Below are 24,021 nucleotides of genomic sequence, written 5' to 3' on the forward strand. Positions count from 1 at the left end.
ATATAATACCACTTTGTTTGAAAAAGAAAAAGGCCAGTGGCAAACATGAAATTAAGTTTGGAGGTTCCTGTAACACCTCAAATAGCTGGGCTACCATCCTCTAGAGTGCTGAAATTCAAGGATGGAGAGCCCATGGGACTCAGAACACCATGCATATCGTGATAATATGAACAACAAAAACACTCAGGGGCAGGCGGGAGTTTACCATGGCCATTTCTCAGATGGCAACTCTGTGTGACATGCTTTAGATGAGTAGCAGCAGGGATTTATTAATTAAACAATAGTTAGTAAGTCTCCCCATAAATCTGGAGAGTCAGTTATTAAACCACAAAATGTCACATATGAATTAAAGACAATATAATTGACAATTGACATGCTGTATAAAAGGGGCCTAATTTCCAATTACTCTCTTTACTCTCTGAAAACCTTTAAGGTTAAATCCCTCCTTTGAAGTTCCAATGAAGCGCTTGTAAATATATTTTACTTTATTGCAAATAATATACAAATAATAAAAGAGCTTTTGAGTGGGTGCCTGTTTCTTCATCCTCATATTCAGTGACAGATTTTGTGACCTGGAGTTGTGAATTCCTTTCTCCTGCAACCTGTTATGGTTCCTAGGATCCTGAGGAACTTGGGTACTTGACATGGGAAAATTTTTGTTAATCTCTTGCAGTGGACTTCTTTGACTTATACCTGTTCATTATCTAATTTTCCCTTCCCTAGGGGTATTAGGGAATTCCCTATGGGGTATTAACCATACCTCAATTTTACTTTACCCCTTTCCCTCTGGATATAGAATTGTTAGGTCTATTAACCAAGGATTAGGCACACGACTGTAATATACCAATTGGAATCTCCTTTCCTTGGAATATGAATCTTGAATGCAGGGAATGAAAGTGGTTGGAGATCATTATGTTTCAGGCCTGCTGAAGAGTATCCCTGCTAACAAGTCAGTAAGATTGACTCCAAATTGGAATAAATATTTCATGAAACAACTTGATAAATACGTTTTAGCAGCTTTATGGAAAACGTACACGGAATCCTAAAGAAATATTGCAAAATTTTAATCTATGGATTTTAACTAACATATCTTGAAATTTTTAATAGACTCATTACAGTTATAGATATAAGACAACAGCATAATTAACCTCTACAGCTTAGGTTTTTAAAAAATGCAGAACATCCCAGTATGTACCAAGTTTTACCCTTAACAGAGACATATGCTTAGGGCAAGAAAAGGCAAGATGCTTTTGTATAATCATTAAAGGAGGCTTCATGGGAACTAAAATCTATTTTGAATATTTCTTTCGTCTTGCCTCCCAGTAAGATTTAAGATGGGTGAAGGATATGCCTTTATTTTGTAACATGGGAACAGGACTATTGTGAGTAACAGCACATTCTTAGTTTTAGGAAATAGTTAATACAGAAGTTGAAGATCAGGAAACTGATTCCCTGAAAATCATCCATACACTTTTACTCCTTGGCAAATCTTTGCATATAACATTTTGAAGACAGTTATCTACATCCTTTGAATAAAGGTTTTATCCACTAAAGATAGTGGGAGTCAGTTTTTGTTCCTTACAATAAAAAGAGTTGATAATATTGTATTTACCTTCTTAGTTTTCCAAAGCTCTTTTCAAATACACAAGATTATAAGCTTTGCCCAAGATAATGTAAAGCTAAACTTCACGATGTGTCTTTCTTCTACACCTCACATCAACATCTCTCAGCACATTTTACTTTCTTTTATTTTCCTGTATTTTTATAGGCTTACCTATAAGTGTTATTACTACTTCTTGACTTTTGCTTTATCTACCATGATTATTTCTATTAGATCAAGTATTTTAGCACTAGACATTTAGCTAGTGCTAAAATACTTGTGGTATTTGAAAGTAACATATTTTCACCACATAATGGGCCTGGATGTCAGAATGATTGTCTTTTATATGCACTTTCCAAACTGGGGATAAAGAAATATTCTTATATTTGAAAAAAAATCCAAATATTTCTCACAAATTTTCTTAACTTGTAGATACATTTAAATAAGGTTTTTTTTTGGTACTTCAGGACTTCTCAGAGCCTTTAATGTGCAAGCTTGTATTATAAGTCAATAAAAACGGCCTTTAGCATGCCTATATGAGTCTTTTGGTAGAATGATGGTTTGCAGAGGAACATCACATATGCTTTTAGAAGCATCTGAGATGTATAGGGCTGTTTTGCCTTTGCACTGAAAGGCTTCAGTTCCATGTGGGGGCAGAGGGATGGAGCCGTTTTGCAGCTGGGTAGGAGTGAGTCTTCTCTAGGTTATCTCTCCCTCTGCTCCAGCAGCATCTCTTTACCTCTTCTCATCTGCTGTTCATGGTTTCAGCTGGTGAGACCTTCAGCAAAACTGAAAATTGCCAGGGTGAACGAGAAAATGAAGCAAACCTAATGTGTTAATTCAGTTACCTATCCTATAATGCTGAGAGGAAACAAATGGAGCAAATCAAAGAGATTTAGGACAGTGATTGTAAATGAGCTCAATGATTTTGCTTTATTTCCAGATTTGTTGGATTATGATACTAGAAGGCTGAAGAATGATTGTAATTAAAAATCAATATTCATAATCAATATTCAATCAATATTCATAGCTCCTGAAGACTTTCTAAGCAGCTGACTGAAAGGAAGTACAAATTTATTCTCCATTTTAGATGAGTTAACTAAAACTGGCTTTGTATGTTGTAGATAGGGGATAATTATATATAGAGGTCTACTTGCTTAATGATTATTAAGTTAGTTATTCAGGATATAATCTCCACTCATGAGTGTTGCATGGTTGTAGGGTAACTTGCCAGAAAAAAAAAAATTTTAATTGTCAGAAATAGGATAGAACTGTGAAAAGCACATGAAATAAGCTATTTGAATGATTTAATTCATAGTTCTATTTTTGTGATATGTGTAAGAAAGATAATTTTTCTCCATGAAGATAGAAAAAAACGACAAAGAAAAACTGAATACTTTGATACAATTCATTTGACTATGCCATCTCAACAGTGTCATCTTGTGATTGGAATTGTGACTCAATTTCCAAGCAATCTGTGCCCTCTTTTCCCACACATATGCCAATTTGTGGCTTCCCTTAGCTGGAGTGTAAAAAACCTGCTAATTTATTTTTAATGAGAAACTCACTCTGTTTAGGCAATTGACAGTGAGAAACTTTTCTAAGGGCTGCTAAAAACCTGGTTAGGAAGAACTTGGATGAGTTTCTCCATATTTGGGGAAATTTCCTTTAACCTTAGAAGTTCTACAACTAGGCAGCAATAACTCCCCCAGAGTGACTTAGTGTGTTAGGTGGTAAATCGGGATTTCAATTTCCAAAATGATGGTTTCCAGCTAGTCAGTTGCTAATAATAAAAACATTCAGATTACAATGCCCTCAAGTTAAAATCTTCAGGGAAATTAAGTTTATTAACTGGTTTCTTTCCAGATGTGAGTACTACAAATGGCCAGAGTCATCATTTTCATACATAGTAATAAAAGCACCTACTCTGAGCTAGACACTATTCTGAGCATGTTATACACATGAACTCTTTTAAACTCACAGCCAGAATGTGACTAAGTATGATTATTATTCCCATTTTATAGCTAAGGAAATGAAGGCACTGAGAGGTTAACTAATAGCTGCCTAAGGTCATGCAGTGGCAGAGATGGGAGCATGAGCCCAGCAGTCTGGCTGTAGAGTGTGTGCTCTTGAGAATTATACTACTGAAAAAAAAGCGATGGTTGCATCCCTTACCTGATAAAGGCTGACATACTGTTTCCGTAGCCACTGCTGTCTCTGGTCAGGGAACTTCCTCATCTTTCTCACAGCTCTAGTGAGTTCCAACAATCCGCTGAAGAGCATTTTGGCTGTGTGCTTTGGTGCCACAAAGTGCAATAACCTATTGTCCGTGGTCTGCAGCCCATAGAGAAGTGTCACGCCAGTCTCTGAGAGGAGCATGCTGCTCAGTTTGTTCTGAGCACACACAGTGGGTATATCAATGCCAGGGTGTCCCATGTACACAGCCTTTGCTGAAAACAAATCCAAGACCCCCTCAGCCAATCCACTTAGTCCAGCATTGCCCAGTAATGGGAATTTGCCAGGCTCAGCCGTGTTACTAAGCACACCAAATTTTGCTTTAGAACTGGTTGGGGAGGCAGTGCTGGGCTTTATCCAGGTCAGGGTGCTATTGTCAGGTTGAAGCTGGAGGAAGCAGCGGGCAGAGAGATGCGTGTCCTGGTCATAGTGGATGACTGTGGCCCCCTGCAGCAGGAACTGGTGTACATCAGCGCGAATGCACAACACATACCAGGGAACGAGCTCTGTCCCATGGGCAAAGGCCTTCTGTGGCTCTTCTGTTCCATGAGGGTCCTTTTCTTTGGATTCCTCAAAGATGTCATTTTCTGAATCCAACAAATCTCCTATTACAAACCTGATGGAAAAAGACACAAATTTGGTCTGTCCTATACAGAATCGGGAACAACCAAAAAAAAAACTTTCACTGACACTGGGATTCATTTTTATTTTACTATGAATTCAAATAAAGAAAAGAAATATAAAATGCTGAAAACCAGAGAGCATTGTTTTCCAACTGTATTCTAAAGTCACAGGCACAAGGAAATGAACTACTAGATAGTTTTCATGTTTTTATTATCAGCAGCAACTTTCATCATATATTAGTTTTTCCTCTTGTTTAAGGTACTGGGTTAAATATTTTACATATATTTTTACACTTAATCCAACCTACCTGTGAAGTGTAACTATTCTTTTTCTGTCTAAGAGGAACTGAGGTTCAGAAAGAAGTAATTTGCTCAAGGTCACTCAGTTCAGAACAGGACAAGGCCAAGAGGGATTTTGGTCTAGATTTTCTAGACCAGATTCTAGAAAATCTAGACCAAAATCTAGACTACTACTCTAGAGCTTATAGTCTTTATCATTAGGTTCATCCGTGTCCGAGTTAAGTCACAAACAAGTCACGAGCTGAACATGTTGGGACTGAAATAGGCGAAAACAAGACTTGAACCAGCCTTGCCTTAAAAGTACCTCTGTTAATTCAATTAAAGACAGTCATTGTGACATAAGGTCACTAGTGATCAAGTGGTGAGGTCACTGCACCTTAACCTCAGATTGTCACGTCACTGTATGGGGACATGAGTGCATGAGCGCACGAGCACATAAAGGAAACGCCTGCCTGGAAAATTTATCAGGTTCCCTTTTCTGAGTCAGAAACTTGGATTACTAGGGCCAGGAAATCATGGGGGAAAGGTAAGGAAGACCTCATTTTCTCCTTTCTATCTGGCCACCTTGATACGAATGTGCCCGAGAGAGACTCACTCTCTTTCACACAAGTATGAGGAGTTGTTAGTAAGATCAAAGTTTCTCCTATTAGGTCCATGGACATTACTAGCAAGAAGGTAATAAAATTGAGAAGGTGCTGGTTCGTAGGCAGGTCCATACGTCTCTGGAAAGGAACGTTCCCATAGACAGTCTTGAGGCTCTGGGGCAGCCTACTGCCTCTCAACCAAGCAGGAGCGGCAACCCTGGGCTTCTCAGATTCTCCTCAGTTTAGATCCTGGTCCCCGACCTAAGTACTTCTGACTCTGCTTTCAAAAACGAGAGTTCTTCCCCCTTGCCTCATATAAATAGATGTTCTTAAAGGCTATAAGAGGACATCAAATTTTAGTGTCTTATAGATTTGATGGTTGGAAAATTCTTTCCACAGTGCCAATCTGGATGCAATCCAAATGCCCAGCAATAATAAATGCTGTTGTTTTCATGCAATGTAATTTTGCACAGCAGTGAAAATGAACAAGCAATAGCTAGCTACATATAACAACAGAGATAAGTCTTATTAACATAATTTTGAGTGAAAGAAGCAAGACACACAGGAATACACATTGCATGATTACACTTATGTTGAACTTCAAAATCAGCAAAGCCAAACTACATTGTTTAGGAATGCATATTAGTGGCAAAGAAAAAAAGAAAAGCAGAATGCTAAACCATGAAATTCACATTACTTTCCTCTAGCGGGCAAAGGTGGTGACAGAATTGAGAAGGGAAACAAGATTGGGGGTGGGTTCTGGGTACTGGCAATGTTTTCACTCTTGGATGGTAGTTAGATAGGCATTCACTGATAATTATTCAAATACATACTATTTATATACACTTTTAATTTTGATTTAGTTTTAGGTCTATAGAGAAATCGTGAAGATAATATAGAGTTCCCATATACTTTACACCCATTTTATCTATTATTAACATCTTATTTTAGTATGGTGTATTTATCACAATTCATAAACTAATACTGATAATATATTATTAACTAAAGTTCATATTTCATTCATATTTCCATAGATTTTAACTAATGTTTTTTATCCCAGCATCCCTTCCAGAGATAACACATTACATTTAGTTGTCATGTCTCCTAAGACTCCTCTTAGCTGTGACAGCTTCTCAGACATCCCTTGCTTATGATGATCTTGATAGTTTTGAGGAATCTTGGTAAAGTATTTTGTAGAAAGTCCCTCAAGTGAAATTTGATGATTTTTCTCTTACTTAGACTGAGGTTATACGGTTTGGGGAGGAAGGCTACAGAGGTAAAGTGATATTCTCATCACATCACATTAAGCATACATGGTATCAACATAACTTATTACTGTTGAGGACAAACTTGACCACCTGGCTGAGGTAGTGTTTTTCAGGTTTCTCCAGTGTAGTTAATCTTCCTCTCTCCTCCTTTTCAATTCTTTTCTTTTTGGAAGGAAGTCATGACGTGTAGCTCACACTTAAGGAGTGGAGAGTTATACCCACTGAAGGTGAAGTATATGCATATGTCATTTGGAATTCTTCTGCAGAGGAATTTTAGAGACAAAGTTCTTCCCTATTTGTTCATTTATTCAGTCATTTACTTACATCAATATGAACTCATGGATTTTTTTTCATACTTTGGGTTATAATGCAATACTACTTTATTTATTTGCTCAAATTTTTCCAGCTATGAACATTAGGAGCTCTTTCGGTCAGCTTGTGTCCCTTTAACATAGCTCAAACGCTGTGTTTTTGTTTGAACACTCCTTTCCTTTCAGATACATCTTCATCTTGCCTATTTTCTGCCCAACTCCTAGAATGAGCCATTTCTCCATGCCATCCTGGTTCTTTTTATTGAACAATGGAATTAGAAACCAAGATCTGAGTGCTAGGTGCAAATACATTATATTTTGTGCATTACATACTTTTTATCATGGTTTCTCATGATAAAAATTTCTCATTTTAACTACTTTCTAGTATACAATTTAGTGTTTTAATTATATTAACAGCGTTGTTATGTACTTGTAAAATTTTAATGCCATTTTATTATATATTATATATTCACATACCATGTAATTATACAAAGTGTACAATTAATGGTTTACAGTATCATCATATAGCTGTGCATTCATTATCGATACAATTGACTTTTTTTTTTTTTTACTTTCTGTGAAAAATAACATATACAAAAAAACAATACAATTCATAGCATACCACAACAATTAGTTGTAGAACAGATTTCAGAGTTTGGTATGGGTTACAATTCCACAATTTTAGGTTTTTACTACTAGCTGCTCCAAGGCACTGGAGACTAAAAGAAATATCAATATACTGCTCAACAATCATACTCATTTGTTAAACCCTATTTTCTCTGTATAACTCCACCATCTTCTTTGATCTTTCTCCCATACTGTAGGGTTATTTGAGCTATGCCCATTCTAACTTCCTCATATGGGAAGGGGCTTCGATAATATGGGATTGGGGGATGGAGCTAGTTGATGTTCTGGAGAGGCTGGCCCCTCTGTATTTCAGGACTTATCTGGCCAATATACTGCTCAACAATCATACTCATTTGTTAAACCCTATTTTCTCTGTATAACTCCACCATCTTCTTTGATCTTTCTCCCATACTGTAGGGTTATTTGAGCTATGCCCATTCTAACTTCCTCATATGGGAAGGGGCTTCGATAATATGGGATTGGGGGATGGAGCTAGTTGATGTTCTGGAGAGGCTGGCCCCTCTGTATTTCAGGACTTATCTGGCCTAGGAATCCATCTGGAGGTTCTAGATTTCTGGAAAGTAATCCTAGTACATGGAACCTTTGTACAATCTCATACAAAGCCCTAGGTGTTCTTTAGGGTTGGCAGGAATTATTATGTACTTTTAAAAATGTTACATTTTATAATAAAAAGTGAAAAAGGAAAAGAAAGACAATCCTTCTATCTAACTTATTCCTATTCCTCTTAAATTGTTCTTAGTAACAATGGAAAACAAACACTTAGGTCCTCTTACACAATTACTTCTTATATATATGGCATTGGCATGGAGGTTAAGAACATGACCTTTGGAGCATGTGCCTTTAAGTCAAAGCACTCAACCTATCTGAGCCTCAAAATATCCATTAAATAGCAAAGAGATAATGCCTATCTCACACAGTTATGTGAAGATCAAATAAGAAAATACATGTAAAACAGCACAATATCTAGATCAGTGAAATTCACTAATAAAATGAAATACTGGAAGACTCATACCTCCCACCTCATTTCCTCTCCTCTATGGTATTCCTATAGAGGGTTTTTCTTCAAGGGTCATTTCCAAGCCCATTTCATCTTTTTTTTTTTAATTACTTTTCTCTGGATCATCCCCACATTCTCCATGTACAATTGGTAAGCACTAACCCATGAAGTATAATAAGTTAATTTGGACATAGAACTTGTGATGTTAATTTAATGAGAGAAATGTTTTTTCCCCATATTCTATTTAATTTGGGCTAAATCAAGTATTTCCCAGTAAAAAAACTGCAGGAATTACGAAAAAGAGTGTCTGGAAATAAAAAATTATAAGGCTTTCCTGGAGCCTGTCTCTACTGTTTAGTGATGATGTAAGGCAGGAGAGAGGGGTACTGTTTTCTTGGTGTCAGTTTCTATTTCATAGCATAAGAAGAACTCATGCCAGGTGTTAATAATTCCTTTAAAAAGCAATCTTCTGGGGGACTAATATCCAAAATAAACAATTGCTTGTAATGAAAGATGATTATTTGTAATGAAATACATTCATTTCAAGCAGGAAACTAGTAGTTTTTGCTTCTTAGATAATATAGTGAATTTTATGCATGTATGTACCCTTTTCTCTTGGGAGAAAAGTTTCTGTGGGTTTACAAGAAGAAATAAATCTGAACTTTAAGAGTTATTTAGGGACCAGATGAAATTGACCCAAAGATTAAATATGTGGTTTAGCAATGAAGAAGCTATCTTGTCAAACTTAGGTCACATGCTTTAAGGAGAGAATTAAGGAGTAAAAATAGAAGGATGGTTTTTATCCTATCCTTGAAGAGGTTCTGCAGCATCCTTGAGTTAGACACCATAAGTTAGACAAATAGAATATAACTTTTCTAATGTTCTCCGGTGAGAATCATATATTAGGTGGCAAATGAATTATTTGTTAACTTGGTTATATGTTTTCTTTATAATGGTTCTTTACTTCCTACAAATTTAATATGATTACTTGAACATGAATCATCAAGTCGTAAGTAAACATAATCTAAATTTAATCTTTTTAGACAGAAGAAAATCTACATCTTTTCCAAAGGACTTGCTGCAATTGCTTCCTATAATAAAATCTATTTAGGACAACATTTGTTTAAAAGTAGGTTCTTAAGCTACCCATACAAATATTGCTTTTCTGGAAAAATGGTGACCAAGTTTCAAGTTGGGATTCCAGAAACAATTTAACATGATTATTTGAACATGAATCATCAAATGAAAAACAAGTCTAAATTGAATGTTGCTAGATAATGGGAAAATGGCTTTCTTTGTAACAGGTCACAGAAACAGGATTTAGTCTTAGATATTGCTAAGGAGATAGGAAGAGAGAGAAATACTGTCCCAGGTATCCCCAGCTTTGCTGGGAGGGAGAACATGTTGAGCTCTGTGTTGGGTTGAAGCAGTCAGCTGGATATAGAGGATAATGTTTCATAGGGTTGTTGTAAAGATTATGTGAGATGATGCATGTAAAATAAGCAAAATGCCCAGCACATTGTAAGCACCATATAAATGGCTATTGATTAATTTGTGCCATCACACCCTACACATGCCAAGATAAGGCTTCTTGGGGTTCATGCACTTGACAGCAGGTACCATTTTAGGAGAGTACCTCTAAATGGGTGTTTGTAAGGTTGAGAGCTGTTTGCACCATCCTCTGTAGAGAATAACTAACTGGTTTCCTATCATTCTATTATTATTTATGCTCATGTGTGTGTGTGTGTGGCAAATCCTGACAATTATTTTATTTTCTCAGATACTCTTTCTTATTCTTAGTTTTCTTATTTTCTTTCCTTATGGGGTTACACTGTCTGCCAGACAAGTCTCTAAGGAGGTTGTTGGACACACAAAAAATGACTCTCTCCAGTTAGTAAGGGGAGTAGGACTGAGAGGTACTCTCCTAAAATGGTACCTGCTGTCAAGTGCATGAACCCCAAGAAGCCTTATCTTGGCATGTGTAGGGTGTGATGGCACAAATTAATCAATAGGCATTTATATGGTGCTTACAATGTGCTGGGCATTTTGCTTATTTTACATGCATCATCTCACATAATCCTTACAACAACCCTATGAAACATTATCATACCCATTTTACAGATGATGAAACTGAAGCTTAGTGAGATTAAGTCTGCTACCCAGGTGACACAGATGGTAATTGGTGGTGGCAAGGTTCAGTCTCAGGCAATGTGACTGCAAAATATGAGTTCTTTTTTAGCTCATGCAGCCTCCATTCTAAGGCCCTGTCTGAATTTAAAATCTGCTTAGATCCAATTTCTCCAAATGTGCAAACACTTCTTAAGGTGCAGCACTGTAAAAATGGTCAACAATGCTGAAAATGATGAAAATAATAATTCACAGTTATCCCAACATGCTTCTCCATATACTTAAGTGTTCTTAATGATTTTTTTTCTTAATTAGGTGAAATTCACATAACATAAAATTAACAATTTAAAAGTGAACAATTCAATAGCATTTAGTACTTTCCCAATGTTGTGCAACTATGTCTATCTAGTTGAAAATATCTTCATCTTCCCCAAAGAAAGCACCATATCCATTAAGCAATTACTTTCCATTTCCCTCTTGCCCCTGATAACCATTAGTCTGTGTTTTCTCTCTATGGATTTACCTTTTTGGGATATTTCACATAAATAGAGAAACATTTATTCAATTTGTGATCTTTTGTGTCTGGATTCTTTCACCTAGCATAACGTTTTAAAGGTTCAGCCATATTATAGCATGTAGCAGAACTTCATTCCTTTTTATAGCTGAACAACAGTCCATCATATGTATATAACACATTTTGTATATCCATTCATTCACACACATATATGTATACTCATGTTTGTACATGAAGCAAATTTGAGGCATTTAAATCCTTAATCTGCATCTCTCTCTTTGAAAGAGGGCTGTTAGTGAGAAAACTTTCAAATGATCTCTGATTTGAGATAGACTTAAAAAAAAAGAAAAGAATTGGTAGAAAATGCTGGAGACATTTGAGCCGTGGGGCTTTAACACTGTGGTAAGGGCAGGACCAGTTAATCTTAAAGCATCTGGACCCTTCATGGGTGGATGAACTAGGAAGTAGCTAGTTTTTGGAGAAAGCCCAAAGACTTTGGAGAAATCAGGAATTTATGTAAAAATAGCATCAGGGATTCAGCCACAAGACGATCATTTCTACATTCACAATTGATTCTAAGGATCCAGCTCTGTAACTCCAAGAAATGGTTTGAAATAATCTTCTAAAACACTCTTATCCTTACCACTGTAGACACACACACCCAAACAACCAAGAAAGGCTTTGCGAGACAAACAATGCTTCACAAATACATATACACATGTATAAGGACTCCAAGATAACTGCAATGAATGTCTCAACAGTGCTGACTAGAACCTTTCGGTAGAACTACTAGTTTTGGATGGTCCTAAAGGATTCCTCTTCTTGGGCCAGGCTCTAACTGGTATTTGAGGTCTGATTTTACAATGAATAAAGGGCCTCAAAGAGATACAAGGTATGCTCTAAGACCACTCACTGATTTCTTCACTTTTTATTTGATTGCGGATAAGTGTGTCTGTCTAGACTGCAATAACCCTCTGATGAAAAGCAATTGTAACAAACAAACAATTACAAAGCCACAGATGCCTTCTGCAAGTAGGACAAACTTTAATACAGTCCACAGAGCGGTGATTCTCAAAGAAAGAGCCTTGAACTACTCATTCAGTGATTTGGGGGAGCTTCTAAGAGTACTGATTTCTGGGTACCACCCCAGGCCTACTAAATCAGTATATTTGATTTAAACATATTTTAATACCTACTCCCCTACCCCACCCAGTGATTAATAAAAACCACAATTACAGAAGCTATGAAACGCATAAAAGATCATGGTTCTAATTCTGAAACTTAATTTTCTAAGTTTTTAGAAATGGTAAGTTAGCCCTAATTTTTTAGGGTTAACAGACTTCAAGAAATTAAATTATGAGCAGTAATAGTAAAACAAAGCTGCCCTTTTAAAACGGTAAATTCTTATCCAGAATTGGTAAAGTCTGAACACAGAACAGCACGCATTAATGTAAAAGGTGGTATCCACCTGAAACTGAAATGAGAAATGAAAAAGACTAATAACAAGGAAAAAGAGGACATAAGCATCCTTCCTTCTAAAATGTAAAACTTACTGCCATCGGGTTTTATCCTTCAAGGAATTTTTCCTCGAGCTGTTCCCTTCACTGGAGCTGTCTTCTTCTTCAGGCTCTAGGCTCCGACTGCAGCTCCTGATGATCTGAAAGATGCTGTTGACAGTGGACTCCTTCTCTGAATTCTTTAAGCCATTCTGTCCCACTCGTTGTAAGAAATTATCTTGTCCGTTGTAATCTGCGACAAACTACAGAGAAATAAATTGAGAATTTGCTATCGTAGCTTAATTGAATTTATGCTGAAATAGCTTACTGGGCTAGGGAAACACAATCATAATATTAATATGTAATGGCATTTGTGCATATTTTATTGGAAATAAAACAAAAACCTCCAGGAAAAATATTTTTTCGTTTCAGCACATGATAAATAAAAGCCCACTCTTGTTTCCACTACAACTTGTAGTCCCTCTAGGAATCAACTCGACTCTTGTTTCCACTAAGACAACTTGTAGTCCCTCTAGGAATCAACTCCGCTTTGAATTTAAAATGCAAAAAGCAGTATTATTTCAAGGTTCCCTAGAGAGAAGATTAGCCACTTTACAAAGGAAGGGCAGGGTTATTTTATGCTTGTAGAGAGAACTGAGAAAACCCATGACAAAAATATCTCATTCTATGGAAGCATATAAAATTACCGAAACCCAAGGAAAACTTGGAAAAAGGGTGACATTTTGTTTAATGACATTTTGTTTAATTCTAGGACAGAAGCTTCTTGTGGGTGTTAAGCTCTTATTGTCTTTATTCTTGATCAGGAAGTTTTGCTCCACCAAAGCAGAATGCTGCAGTCAAGGCCAAGCAAAAAGGTGTTCCTTTTTCCTAGACATGAAGGAGATGGTGTGGGCACACATTGGGAGGCTTGCTTTAAGCTTTCTCCTCCGTTTCTTCCACTTTCAAACCAGCTCATAAGCCAGAGAGATGTAAACCCCTGTTTCTTGCCTTTACTGGTTAGGGCTCTCAAGTCTCCCTGGCCCCAAGCCCATGCCTTTGCTCTCAGGTGACACAGAAGAGGCAGAACTTTTAGGACAGTCTTCACCCCACTCCCACTAACAAGTGTGTGTGTGTGTCATGGTTAGGGACAGGTGTCAACTTGGCCAAGTTGTGGTACCTGTTCATCTGATTGGGCAAGCGCTGGCCTGTCTGTTGCAATGAGGACATTTCATAGGATTAGGTCATGATCACATCAGCTACATCTACAGCTGATTCCATTTGTAATCAGCCAAAGGGGAATGTCTTCTGCAATTAGTGATGCTAAATGCAATCATGGGAAGCCTTTTAAGGAGGACTCAAAGGAGAAAAGTTCCATTCCTGCTTTGGCTGGTGAGCCTCTCCTGTGGAGTTCATCCAGGCCATCCATCGGAGTCATCGGCTTCGCAGCCTGCCCTGTGGATTTTGGACTCTGCGTTCCTACGGTCACGTGAGACACTTTCATAAATTTTATATTTGTGAGTATTCCCTGTTGATTCTGTTTCTCTAGAGAACCCTAACTAATACAGTGTGTTTGCATGTAAGAGAGAAAGGTCGCTAGTGGGTGTTGTCATCATGGTGAGAATGACCCTAGATTTGGGTTTCGGATCTTCAGGTATGGAACTTATTTTTCATAAAATTCTTCCCATTTTAATCCTTTCTTTTTCATTTTTAAAATATCTTATAGGAAGGCTTCCTTATCTTTTCCTTCCAGTTTTTCCTTGTTGCTTTTCTCCAATGCCCAATGCCTGGAGCCAGAGCTCATACCTTCTTCTCCATTCTGGGAGTCAGGAAGAAGAAGCAATGGGGCCTGGGAGGACTGATGCTGCCATGACCAGCAGCCTGGAGCTTGTCTTTAACAATGAGGCACCAGCTTCCCCAACGTCCTCCCACAAATGATAAAGACGAGGCAGCATTGACTGACTCTTTTTCTTTCTTCCATTGATTTGGAATCAATCTAAATACTTCCCACATATGCTCACCCAATTTCCTTCATGCCCTACCTCCAGACATTCCCACCCAACAGGAGAGAAGAAAACCCATTGGCCTTAAAAAAAAGAATCACAAAATGATGATGCCCTTTTCCATTGTTCATTATCATGCTAAAACAACAACGTATTAAGCCCAAGACAATGATAGTTGTTATTCTTCCTGCCCCTGAACTTTTAAGGACCTAACAGTTACACAGTAACAACATAACAACAAATAATCCAGCATTCAGGAAATTATCGCTTCTTGCTTTAGTGAGTACAGACAAGATGTGGAGGCTGACATCAACAATAATATTTCAGGTCATGATGGTTTTGAAAGGCCTCACCTCTAAAGTTTCTTCTTGGGAATTATACCGTGGACAAAGCTTCATGAGGCTAGAGGTGCCATCAAGAACTTCACAGAGCTCCTTTAGAAACACCCCACAGAAGGGAACCACCTTGCAGCCAGGGATGTGCAGTGCCCGGGTCACCACCTTCCTGTACTCACAGGAAGATTCATGCTGAGCCATAGCATCCTTCAGGCTTCTCATGGTCTCAATGTCAGACTGATCCATAAACTGCCACATTTTTAAAACTTTCCTTGACCTATTACAAACGAATGACATCTTTTTTTAGATGGAAGGAGAAATAACACAGTTGATAGCAAATAGCCTAAATTCCCTACAAATTCATTTTTTTCCATTCTAAATTTCCTTCATTTATCGTTTCCCTTTATTTTTTGACATTTATTTAGGATTCATATCTCCACTTACCTCCCAAAATGATATGAGTATGTCTAATATAAATTGCCAGACAAAAACAAAAACAGACATATGGGATGAGTTAATTAAGGAAGCTGCGTACTGAATTTAGGTTTGAGTTTCTGGCACACATGGCCAGAAGGGAAACATAGTGGAAAATATGGTTTATACAAATATTTATGGAAGATAGCCTGCAGAAAATATGGCCCATCCACTGCTCTTGATATTTTAAGTATTATCCTTGAATTAGGCCAGCCCTTCAGTGATATAACACCTGTTATTTTAGCTTCTTTTAGAAATGCTTAACTGACCAAGCCTTGACATTATGCCACCAGTCAATTTGAAAGACACTCTCTTAAATTATTATTTGTATAATAAGGTATGTTAAATGGGACTTTTCCTATTTTTAACTGCTGCTGAGAACAGTAGGTGATGCTATACCTCACCCTCTGAAGAGAGGTACTAGGCTTTCAGAATTGGGTACCTAGATGGCTCTGGTCTCTAGAGTCTCTCATCTTTCCTCAGTTCACAAAGAGGAAATGGATCTGAGTAGACAAGAAGTAGTATTTCTTTGGAGAGAGTTGGTGGAGTGCTGTATGTGGGAAGGAGAAAAGTTACCCCCGTGAGCGGGGGGGTGGTGAGCTCCACAGAGAGCCTGTTCTGTGTCCAGTGGAGTTGGAGATCACAGAGATTGATGTGTGACTCTTGCCCGGAAAAGTCTCAAGATGAGAGGCTGCCGGAGGTGACTATATCTTTCTACTCTACTGCAGTTTACTGAGACTTGTTGGGTTGCAAAATATGGAAAAGGAGAGTAGCTTTAAATTGAATAAAATATTGATATTTTGATTTAGAACTGAATGGATTAAAAAATCATTAAATAATATATAAGACATTCAAAAGACATGGATAAACCAAAGCTATAGGCTGAGCTCCCAGTCTTGGGGTTTGTTCATATGAAATTTAACCCTACAAAGGATAGGTCAAGCCTACTTAAAATTTAGGCCTCAGAGTCACCCCCAAGAGAGCCTCTTTTGTTGCTCAGATGTGGCCTCTCTCTCCAGTCAACACAACGAGCAGTCTCACCACTCTCCCCCTCTCCACGTGGGACATGACTCCCAGGGGTGTGGACCTTTCTGGCAACGTGGGACAGAGATCTTGGAATGAGCTGAGACTCAGCATCAAGGGATTGAGAAAAACCCTAGAATGAGCTGAGATTTAGCATCAAGGGATTGAGAACAACTTCTCGACCAAAAGGGGGAAGAGGGAAATGAGACAAAGTGTCAATGGCTGAGAGATTCCAAAGAGTCCAGAGGTTATCCTGGAGGTTATTCTTATGTATCAAGTAGATATCACCTTGTTATTCAAGATGTAATGGAGAGGCTGGATGGAACTGCCTGAAAATGGAGAGCTGTGTTCCAGTAGCCATGTTTCTTGAGGATGATTGAATAATGATACAGCTGTCACAATGTTACTTTGTGATTGTGAAAACCTTGTGTCTGATGCTCCTTTTATCTACCTTGTCAACAAAGGAGTAGAACATATGGAATAAAAATAAATAATAGGGGGAACAAATATAAATTTAGTTTGAAATGCTAGTGATAAATGAAAGCGAGGGGTAAGGGGTATAGTAGGTATAATCTTTTTTTTTTCTTTTTCCTTTCCTGTGTTTGTTTTATTTCTTTTTCGATTGTCTTTTTCTTTTTCTGAATTAATGCAAATGTTCTAAGAAATGATGAATATGCAACTAAGTGATGATATTGTGAATTATTGATTATGTATGTTGATGTTTTATTTTGTTTCTTAATTTTTAAATTAATTAATAAATAAAAAGACATGGATAAGCACAACGTGACAAACACCCATGTGTCAACCTCTCAGTTAAAAAAAATAAACCATTAGTAATATGGTTGAGGCTCTTGTGGACTCCTCCATGAACACACAGATGATTCCTTTACCAAGGGGACTTTGATATTATCTTCCCCTTGCAACTCTTTATACTTTTCTAACATGTATTTATCACTAAGTCACTTATAGAATCGTTTGTGCGCTTTAAAATTTTATATAAATGGTAACACACTGTCCGGACTCTTAGGTAACCTGTTTTTTTCAGAGTTCATTCATATTCATGAATACAGAAGAATGAGACTACTTATTAAAAACAAGATGATTGGAAAAGCTACAGAATCTCCCAAGGGAGAATGCAGTGTTGAGGGGAGGACAGCTAACAGGGCAGGTCTGACAGATAGTGAGGACCAAAAAATAAAATAGTTTTATGATTTCATCCCCCTAAGAGCAGCTTATTCTACAACTGTTTTTTTATGAGGCCGTGAAAGAATTGAAGGTATAAATAAATGAAGTGAGTGAATGAATGAATAAGACATGCTTCTCTTAATGATCCCTTTTTCTATGAATAATGGAGTAGTTATGGTACTCTTGGCACAAAGAACAAACTTCAGCAAAGACCAATTACTTTCTGTCAGACTGAAAACTGAAACTATTTAAAAGCTTTATGTACTTCTATGATTATAAAGGTACTATGTGCTCATTGTAGAAAATCTGAAGAAAACCAAAAATATAGAAATATCACCCACAATTCTACCATCCACAGATAACATTTAGGTATATTTCCTCCAGTGTTTATTCTATTTCTGTCATTCTTGGTGTACAACTATTGCCAAGATTATTCAGTAGAGATAATTTTGTTCCCAGATAGTTTCACTCATTATGTTACCTGTTTTCAAATGTACTAAAATTTTTTCATAAATGCCATTTTTGATGGCTAAGTAATATCCCATTATATGGATGCATCATATTCCTTTTAACAATTTTACTATTGTTGCTCATTTAAGTTATTTTAAATTGACTCTGTGATTGAGTGAATTTATTTGTATGCAAATCTTTTTTTATTAATTAAAAAAAATTAACTAACACAACATTTAGAAATCATTCCATTCTACATATGCAATCAGTAATTCTTAATATCATCACATAGATGTATGATCATCATTTCTTAGTACATTTGCATCGATTTAGAAAAAGAAATAGAAAGACAACAGAAAAATAAAATGATAATATAGAGAAAAAATAAAGATAAAAAATACAAAAAATATATAAAAAAACAAAAAAAAACTATAGCTCAGATGCAGCTTCATTCAGTGTTTTAACATAATTACATTACAATTAGGTAGTATTGTGCTGTCCATTTTTGAGTTTTTGTATCCAGTCCTGTTGCACAGTCTGTATCCCTTCAGCTCCAATTACCCATTATCTTACCCTATTTCTAACTCCTGATGGTCTCTGCTACCAATGACATATTCCAAGTTTATTCTCTAATGTCGGTTCACATCAGTGGGACCATACAGTATTTGTCCTTTAGTTTTTGGCTAGTCTCACTCAGCATAATGTTCTCTAGGTCCATCCATGTTATTACATGCTTCATAAGTTTATTCTGTCTTAAAGCTGCATAATATTTCATCGTATGTATATACCACAGTTTGTTTAGCCACTCATCTGTTGATGGACATTTTGGCTGTTTCCATCTCTTTGCAATTGTAAATAATGCTGCTATAAACATTGGTGTGCAAATGTCCGTTTGTGTCTTTGCCCTTAAGTCCTTTGAGTAGATACCTAGCAATGGTATTGCTGGGTCATATGGCAATTCTATATTCAGCTTTTTGAGGAACTGCCAAACTGCCTTCCACAGTGGTTGCACCATTTGACATTCCCACCAACAGTGGATAAGTGTGCCTCTTTCTCCACATCCTCTCCAGCACTTGTCATTTTTTGTTTTGTTGATAATGGCCATTCTGGTGGGTGTGAGATGATATCTCATTGTGGTTTTGATTTGTGTACGCAAATCTTTTTACTTCTAATTATTTCCTCAAAACAGCTGAGGATTCAGTTTGGATAAGCAAAATTTATAATGTCTATAGAAAACAAAAGTAATTTAACAAAAAGACTACTACTACTTCCGAACTAATTGCTTAGGAAAGAAAAAGAAAAGAAAAAAGAAAAACTTATTCTGATGTTAAGATACTAGAAATCTGTTTTCAAGCCTAAAAGTGCCTAAACAAACTTTAACTCCACAATTATTTTGTCATAAAACTATCTGGCAAAAAAAAAATTTTTGCTTATCCAAATTGAATCTTCAGCTGTTTTGAGGAAATAATTAGAAGTAAAAAGATTTGCATACAAACAAATTCACTCAATCACAGAGTCAATTTAAAATAACTTAAATGAGCAACAATAGTAAAATTGTTAAAAGGAATATGATGCATCCATATAATGGGATATTACTTAGCCATCAAAAATGGCATTTATGAAAAAATTTTAGTACATTTGAAAACAGGTAACATATAATGAGTGAAACTATCTGGGAACAAAATTATCTGTACTGAAAAAAAAAGAATAAAAAACAATCAAAAAAAAGAAAAAAAAAACTATCTGGCAATTTATCTCCATATATCTTGCTCCAACCCAAGAGCCATATACCTACTACTTTTGCCTACCTATCTGTAAAGATGAGTTTAATTTTTTTTTTTTTTTTGGCATGGGCAGGCTCCAGCAATAGAACCCAGGTCTCTGGCATGGCAGGTGAGAACTCTGCCACTGAGGCATTGTTGCACAGCCCAGGATCAGTTTAATTTTAAAACAAATATAGGAGCATGAAACTAGGGCACAGTAGGCCTGAGGTAAAAGACAATATGCTCAGTGAGGATCAGTGGTGAGGTATAGCTGCTCTGAGGTCATCCCTTGTCTAAGAGAGAACCACTTGGCTTATCATCTTCTCAGACTTTGAATTCAAAATTCATGTCTAATCTAGGCCTCCCCTGGTCCTCTGAGCCCATTCTTGTAGCAACTGAAATGTCCAGCACTTGGTATGTAGCAGTCTTCAAGATAGTCCCCAATGAGCCTCACATGGGAGTCATGTGTCAATGTGGTCACCACCCACAAGCAATCAGTACAGGCCCAGTGTGACAAACATAACAGCGGAAGTGCCAAGGTTGACCTCTGAGGCTAAGACATAAAAGGCATTGCAGCTTCTGCCCGGCTCTCGGTTTGTTCACTTTTGGGGAAGGTAGCCACCATGCTATAAGGCCAGTGTTGGTCATGTGGAGAGGAAGTCAACAGCTAACACCAACTTGCCGGTCAAACACAGAAAGATAAGAATCATTAACATAGAACTATTTTATCATAATTTGATTATATTTTTCTTAAAAGAAAACTACCACAGGTTCTTTGTGCACAATTTACCACCTAGGAGAAACCACCTGAGTATAGCCTCTTGTTTTCTCAATATTTTTGCCATTTTTCCTTTCTTTTGAGCCATGCCTGGTGCGTTTTTATGACTACTCTGAGTGCCACTGACATGATCATTTGAGTTTAATATTAGTTAAGGATGGTCAAAGGGAAGAAAAAATTTCCAACTTTGGGAAGTTTACTCTCTTCTCCCACTCCCCACTCCATATGCAGGGACCTGGAGAATCAAAGAAAAATCTCAATAATGAAGCAAGATCCACTTATAGTGAGAACCCTATTGGGAAATGAATCTCAGGTAACAGTAACCACAACAACGGCTACTCTTTATGGAGTCTCACAATATGTCACGTATATGTGCTGGACATTTTATGTCATCTTGCTGAGTTCTTAGAGCAACTCCAGAGGAAGGTGATTTTTAAATTACTATCCCCATTTATAGTCAAGGAAACTGAGGTTCAACAAGTTCAAGTTACTCGTCCAGATCATACAGCCAGGGGGAGCTGTGAGGGAGCCAGGCTGTTGACTCCCAGTCATCCTGACTCTATCACTCAAGCCCTTCTTCATATACCACATTGCCTCCCAGACCTGTTGCAGTTGCTCTATGCCAGATCTGCGAGGATGACTGCGAAAAAGGCAGGAGACCGTACTGATGAAATGGTTATCTTTGTTATCAGATGGATAGATAAGGCACAAGGGCAGTATAGCATACTGATTAAGAACAAATATTGGGATTTCCCCCAAAAAACTGTTTAAAGGAAGAAAAGAAAACTCATGCAAAGTGCTCATTCCAATGCTCTCCATATAGTAAGTGTTTAATAATAATGAGAGCTAACATTATTGGGTACTAATTGCCAATGTTAGCTAATGCTATTATAAAGGGCAGCTGGGGGACGGGACTTACAGTGCTGGGACAATTCATAAGGCAGAACCAAAAAAAGATAGATAACAGTGGGGCCAATGGGGCGAAACAGTGGGGCCTATGGGGTATGCAACCAGGTAACTTCACTCAGCTTGACCATGAGCATGCGACTAGAGTAGACACAGCTAATTAGGATCATGAATAGTCTATTGGGCCTGACCTCTGTAGCATCTCTGAGGGATAAAAAGCTTGTAGAGATAGCAGAGGATAAAACATTACCCAACGATAACCACAACAAATAGTCTGGTTTGGGAAAATGTGGCCACCCTGGCAATGAATTCAGTGCCATTCAGCTGGCAAGAGGAAACTGAGCCCAGACAACCACATTCCCACTGACCATACCTGAGGCCTGCCAGGAACTCCATGACAGCGTTGTAATTGCCTGTGTTCCAGCAGCATTTGGCCACGTGCACCAAATATGAGAAGACTTCTCGCTTTTCCTCCATAGAGCCCGCCGTGAGGATCAACCACGTCACCCAGGAGCTCACCTGGAAAACACAGAGAGGAGCATCCACTGAACCTATGTCCTGGAAGCTTCATAAATATTTCTTCACAAGAAAGCTTAAAAAAAAAATCAGTTTGGTGTTAGAAAGGCAAAGGACCCAGGAAAAGACCTGAAGTGAAGTCCCGGTTCCACTACTGCTTTGCTAGGGGATTCTGGAAAAGTCACGGTACCTCTCTGCATCTCGTTTATTGTCATCTTTAAAATAAGGGGGCTGGAAAAGGTAATATAAAATCCCTCTTGATCTAGACAATTCCATGAACTGTGGGAAAATAGGACCTAAGGATAACTTTTTTTTTTTAATTACAGACTTTTAATATCTCAAAAAAAAAGATGAAATAGGTTTCTCTGAAAAAGAATGTCAAACACAGAATTACCTAATATGTGTAAGAAATACATCTTATAATATATAAAAAGATATTTTATTTACCATTTTACTATATAACATATTAGTAAATACACCAGATTATATTTTCTCAAATGGCAAATAAGGCAAAAGATAACATTTCTCTGAGTCCTATAGAGAACTTGAAAATCATCTCTCTTTTGGGGGATTCCGTTTCCTACAACGTCTGTGATACCGTCCATGAGGATACCAAAGGTGCTTAGTGGTAAAGAACATTTTGCTAAGCTGTTCTATCATGGGTCCTTGCTTAAGATTTTCTTCTTATTCTTCTAATCTGTTTTTCAGCACTTGGGCATGTGTTTCTTCATTATTATGCACAGGATCTGGTTGAGGGATAGGTTTGGATTGGAAGTAAATGTTTCAAGATAGTTCTACTTGATATCGCCTATTTTACTGCTGCTACTGCCATGGTGAATCAAGGTATATATTGGGTGGTATAAAAAGATGTTTTGAAGGAAACTGCTTTAAAAATCTGCTTCTAGGCACACATATTTTCAAGCCTCCACAGATTTCACCGCAAACCCGTCATCTTGTTCCCATTTGGGTCCTACCGCCTAAGGATAACTTTGATTGAAACATATTTGAACCATCTTTTATAAATGTATTATCTCTTATGATCCTTAAATGACCAAATCAGAAGAACAACAAATACTTAACAGCACTTAACTATGTGCCTGCAACTGTTCTAAGCATTTTACATAGGTCAACGCATCTATCTCTCACAACAAATCTAAGAGGTAAGGACTTTTCTTAGCCTCTTTTTATATATGAGGAAACTGAGGGACAGAGGGTCTAAAGGACTTGCTTGAGGCCCCCAACCAATAGGTGGCAAAGCCTGGATTTGAACTTGGGCACCTGCTCTAGAGTTTGCGCTATTAACCATTCATTAAATGTCTAATGTGCATACATGAACTCTAACGTTCTCCATTTCAGAGCTTAAGTTTATTCTAATGTGATTTATTTTTTCTACTACACAGAGACTGGATTTTATAATATTTAATAATAATACATATCTAAGTCCCCCTTGTTTATAAGATGTAGCTTCTAAATCATCTGGTAAGTCTTTAAGATCATTTGCTGCTGCCTATACTGTGGTACTTGGATTCTAGTGTTCATCTAAGTTACTCTCTCCTTTTTGGCTGAGATTTGGGTTCCACTGTTAACAGGCAAAGCCTTGGTCTTGCCCCCACGTGGACCCACTCACTGCACTTGGTTTGGCATCAGTGCTAAAACCTGGGGAGCATTTGTGTCCCTGGCATGAGTGAGAGTGAGGCCTAAACAGAGGGTTCATGATGACCCATGATAACTGCAAGAGAGGTCTAAGGCATACTGCCTATGAGTCAATGAAACGATAGGAATTATTGGTATTTAGTGCTGGTAGCAACCACAGAGGGCAGTCCAACCTCATTTTTCCAGCTCATGGGAGAAGCAACTTTTCCTAGGTAACAATTCTTGATGTCGGTAC

The 24,021-nt window shown here is 37.4% G+C and overlaps 1 protein-coding gene across 1 annotated transcript in view; it reads right to left on the reverse strand.

The window, feature by feature from the left end:
• The window catches only part of PLCE1 (phospholipase C epsilon 1), a 373,498-nt gene that overhangs the window by 84,275 nt on the left and 265,202 nt on the right, over positions 1 to 24,021 (reverse strand). The window contains exons 5-8 of the mRNA XM_077125401.1: positions 21,991 to 22,136; positions 15,057 to 15,315; positions 12,761 to 12,966; positions 3,776 to 4,451 (exon numbers count right to left, since the gene is read on the reverse strand). Of these exons, the coding sequence (XP_076981516.1) occupies positions 3,776 to 4,451; positions 12,761 to 12,966; positions 15,057 to 15,315; positions 21,991 to 22,136 (1,287 nt within the window). The remainder of the gene's footprint in view (positions 1 to 3,775; positions 4,452 to 12,760; positions 12,967 to 15,056; positions 15,316 to 21,990; positions 22,137 to 24,021) is intronic.

Source organism: Tamandua tetradactyla, chromosome 13 (assembly GCF_023851605.1).
Source record: "Tamandua tetradactyla isolate mTamTet1 chromosome 13, mTamTet1.pri, whole genome shotgun sequence".
NCBI lineage: Eukaryota > Metazoa > Chordata > Mammalia > Pilosa > Myrmecophagidae > Tamandua > Tamandua tetradactyla.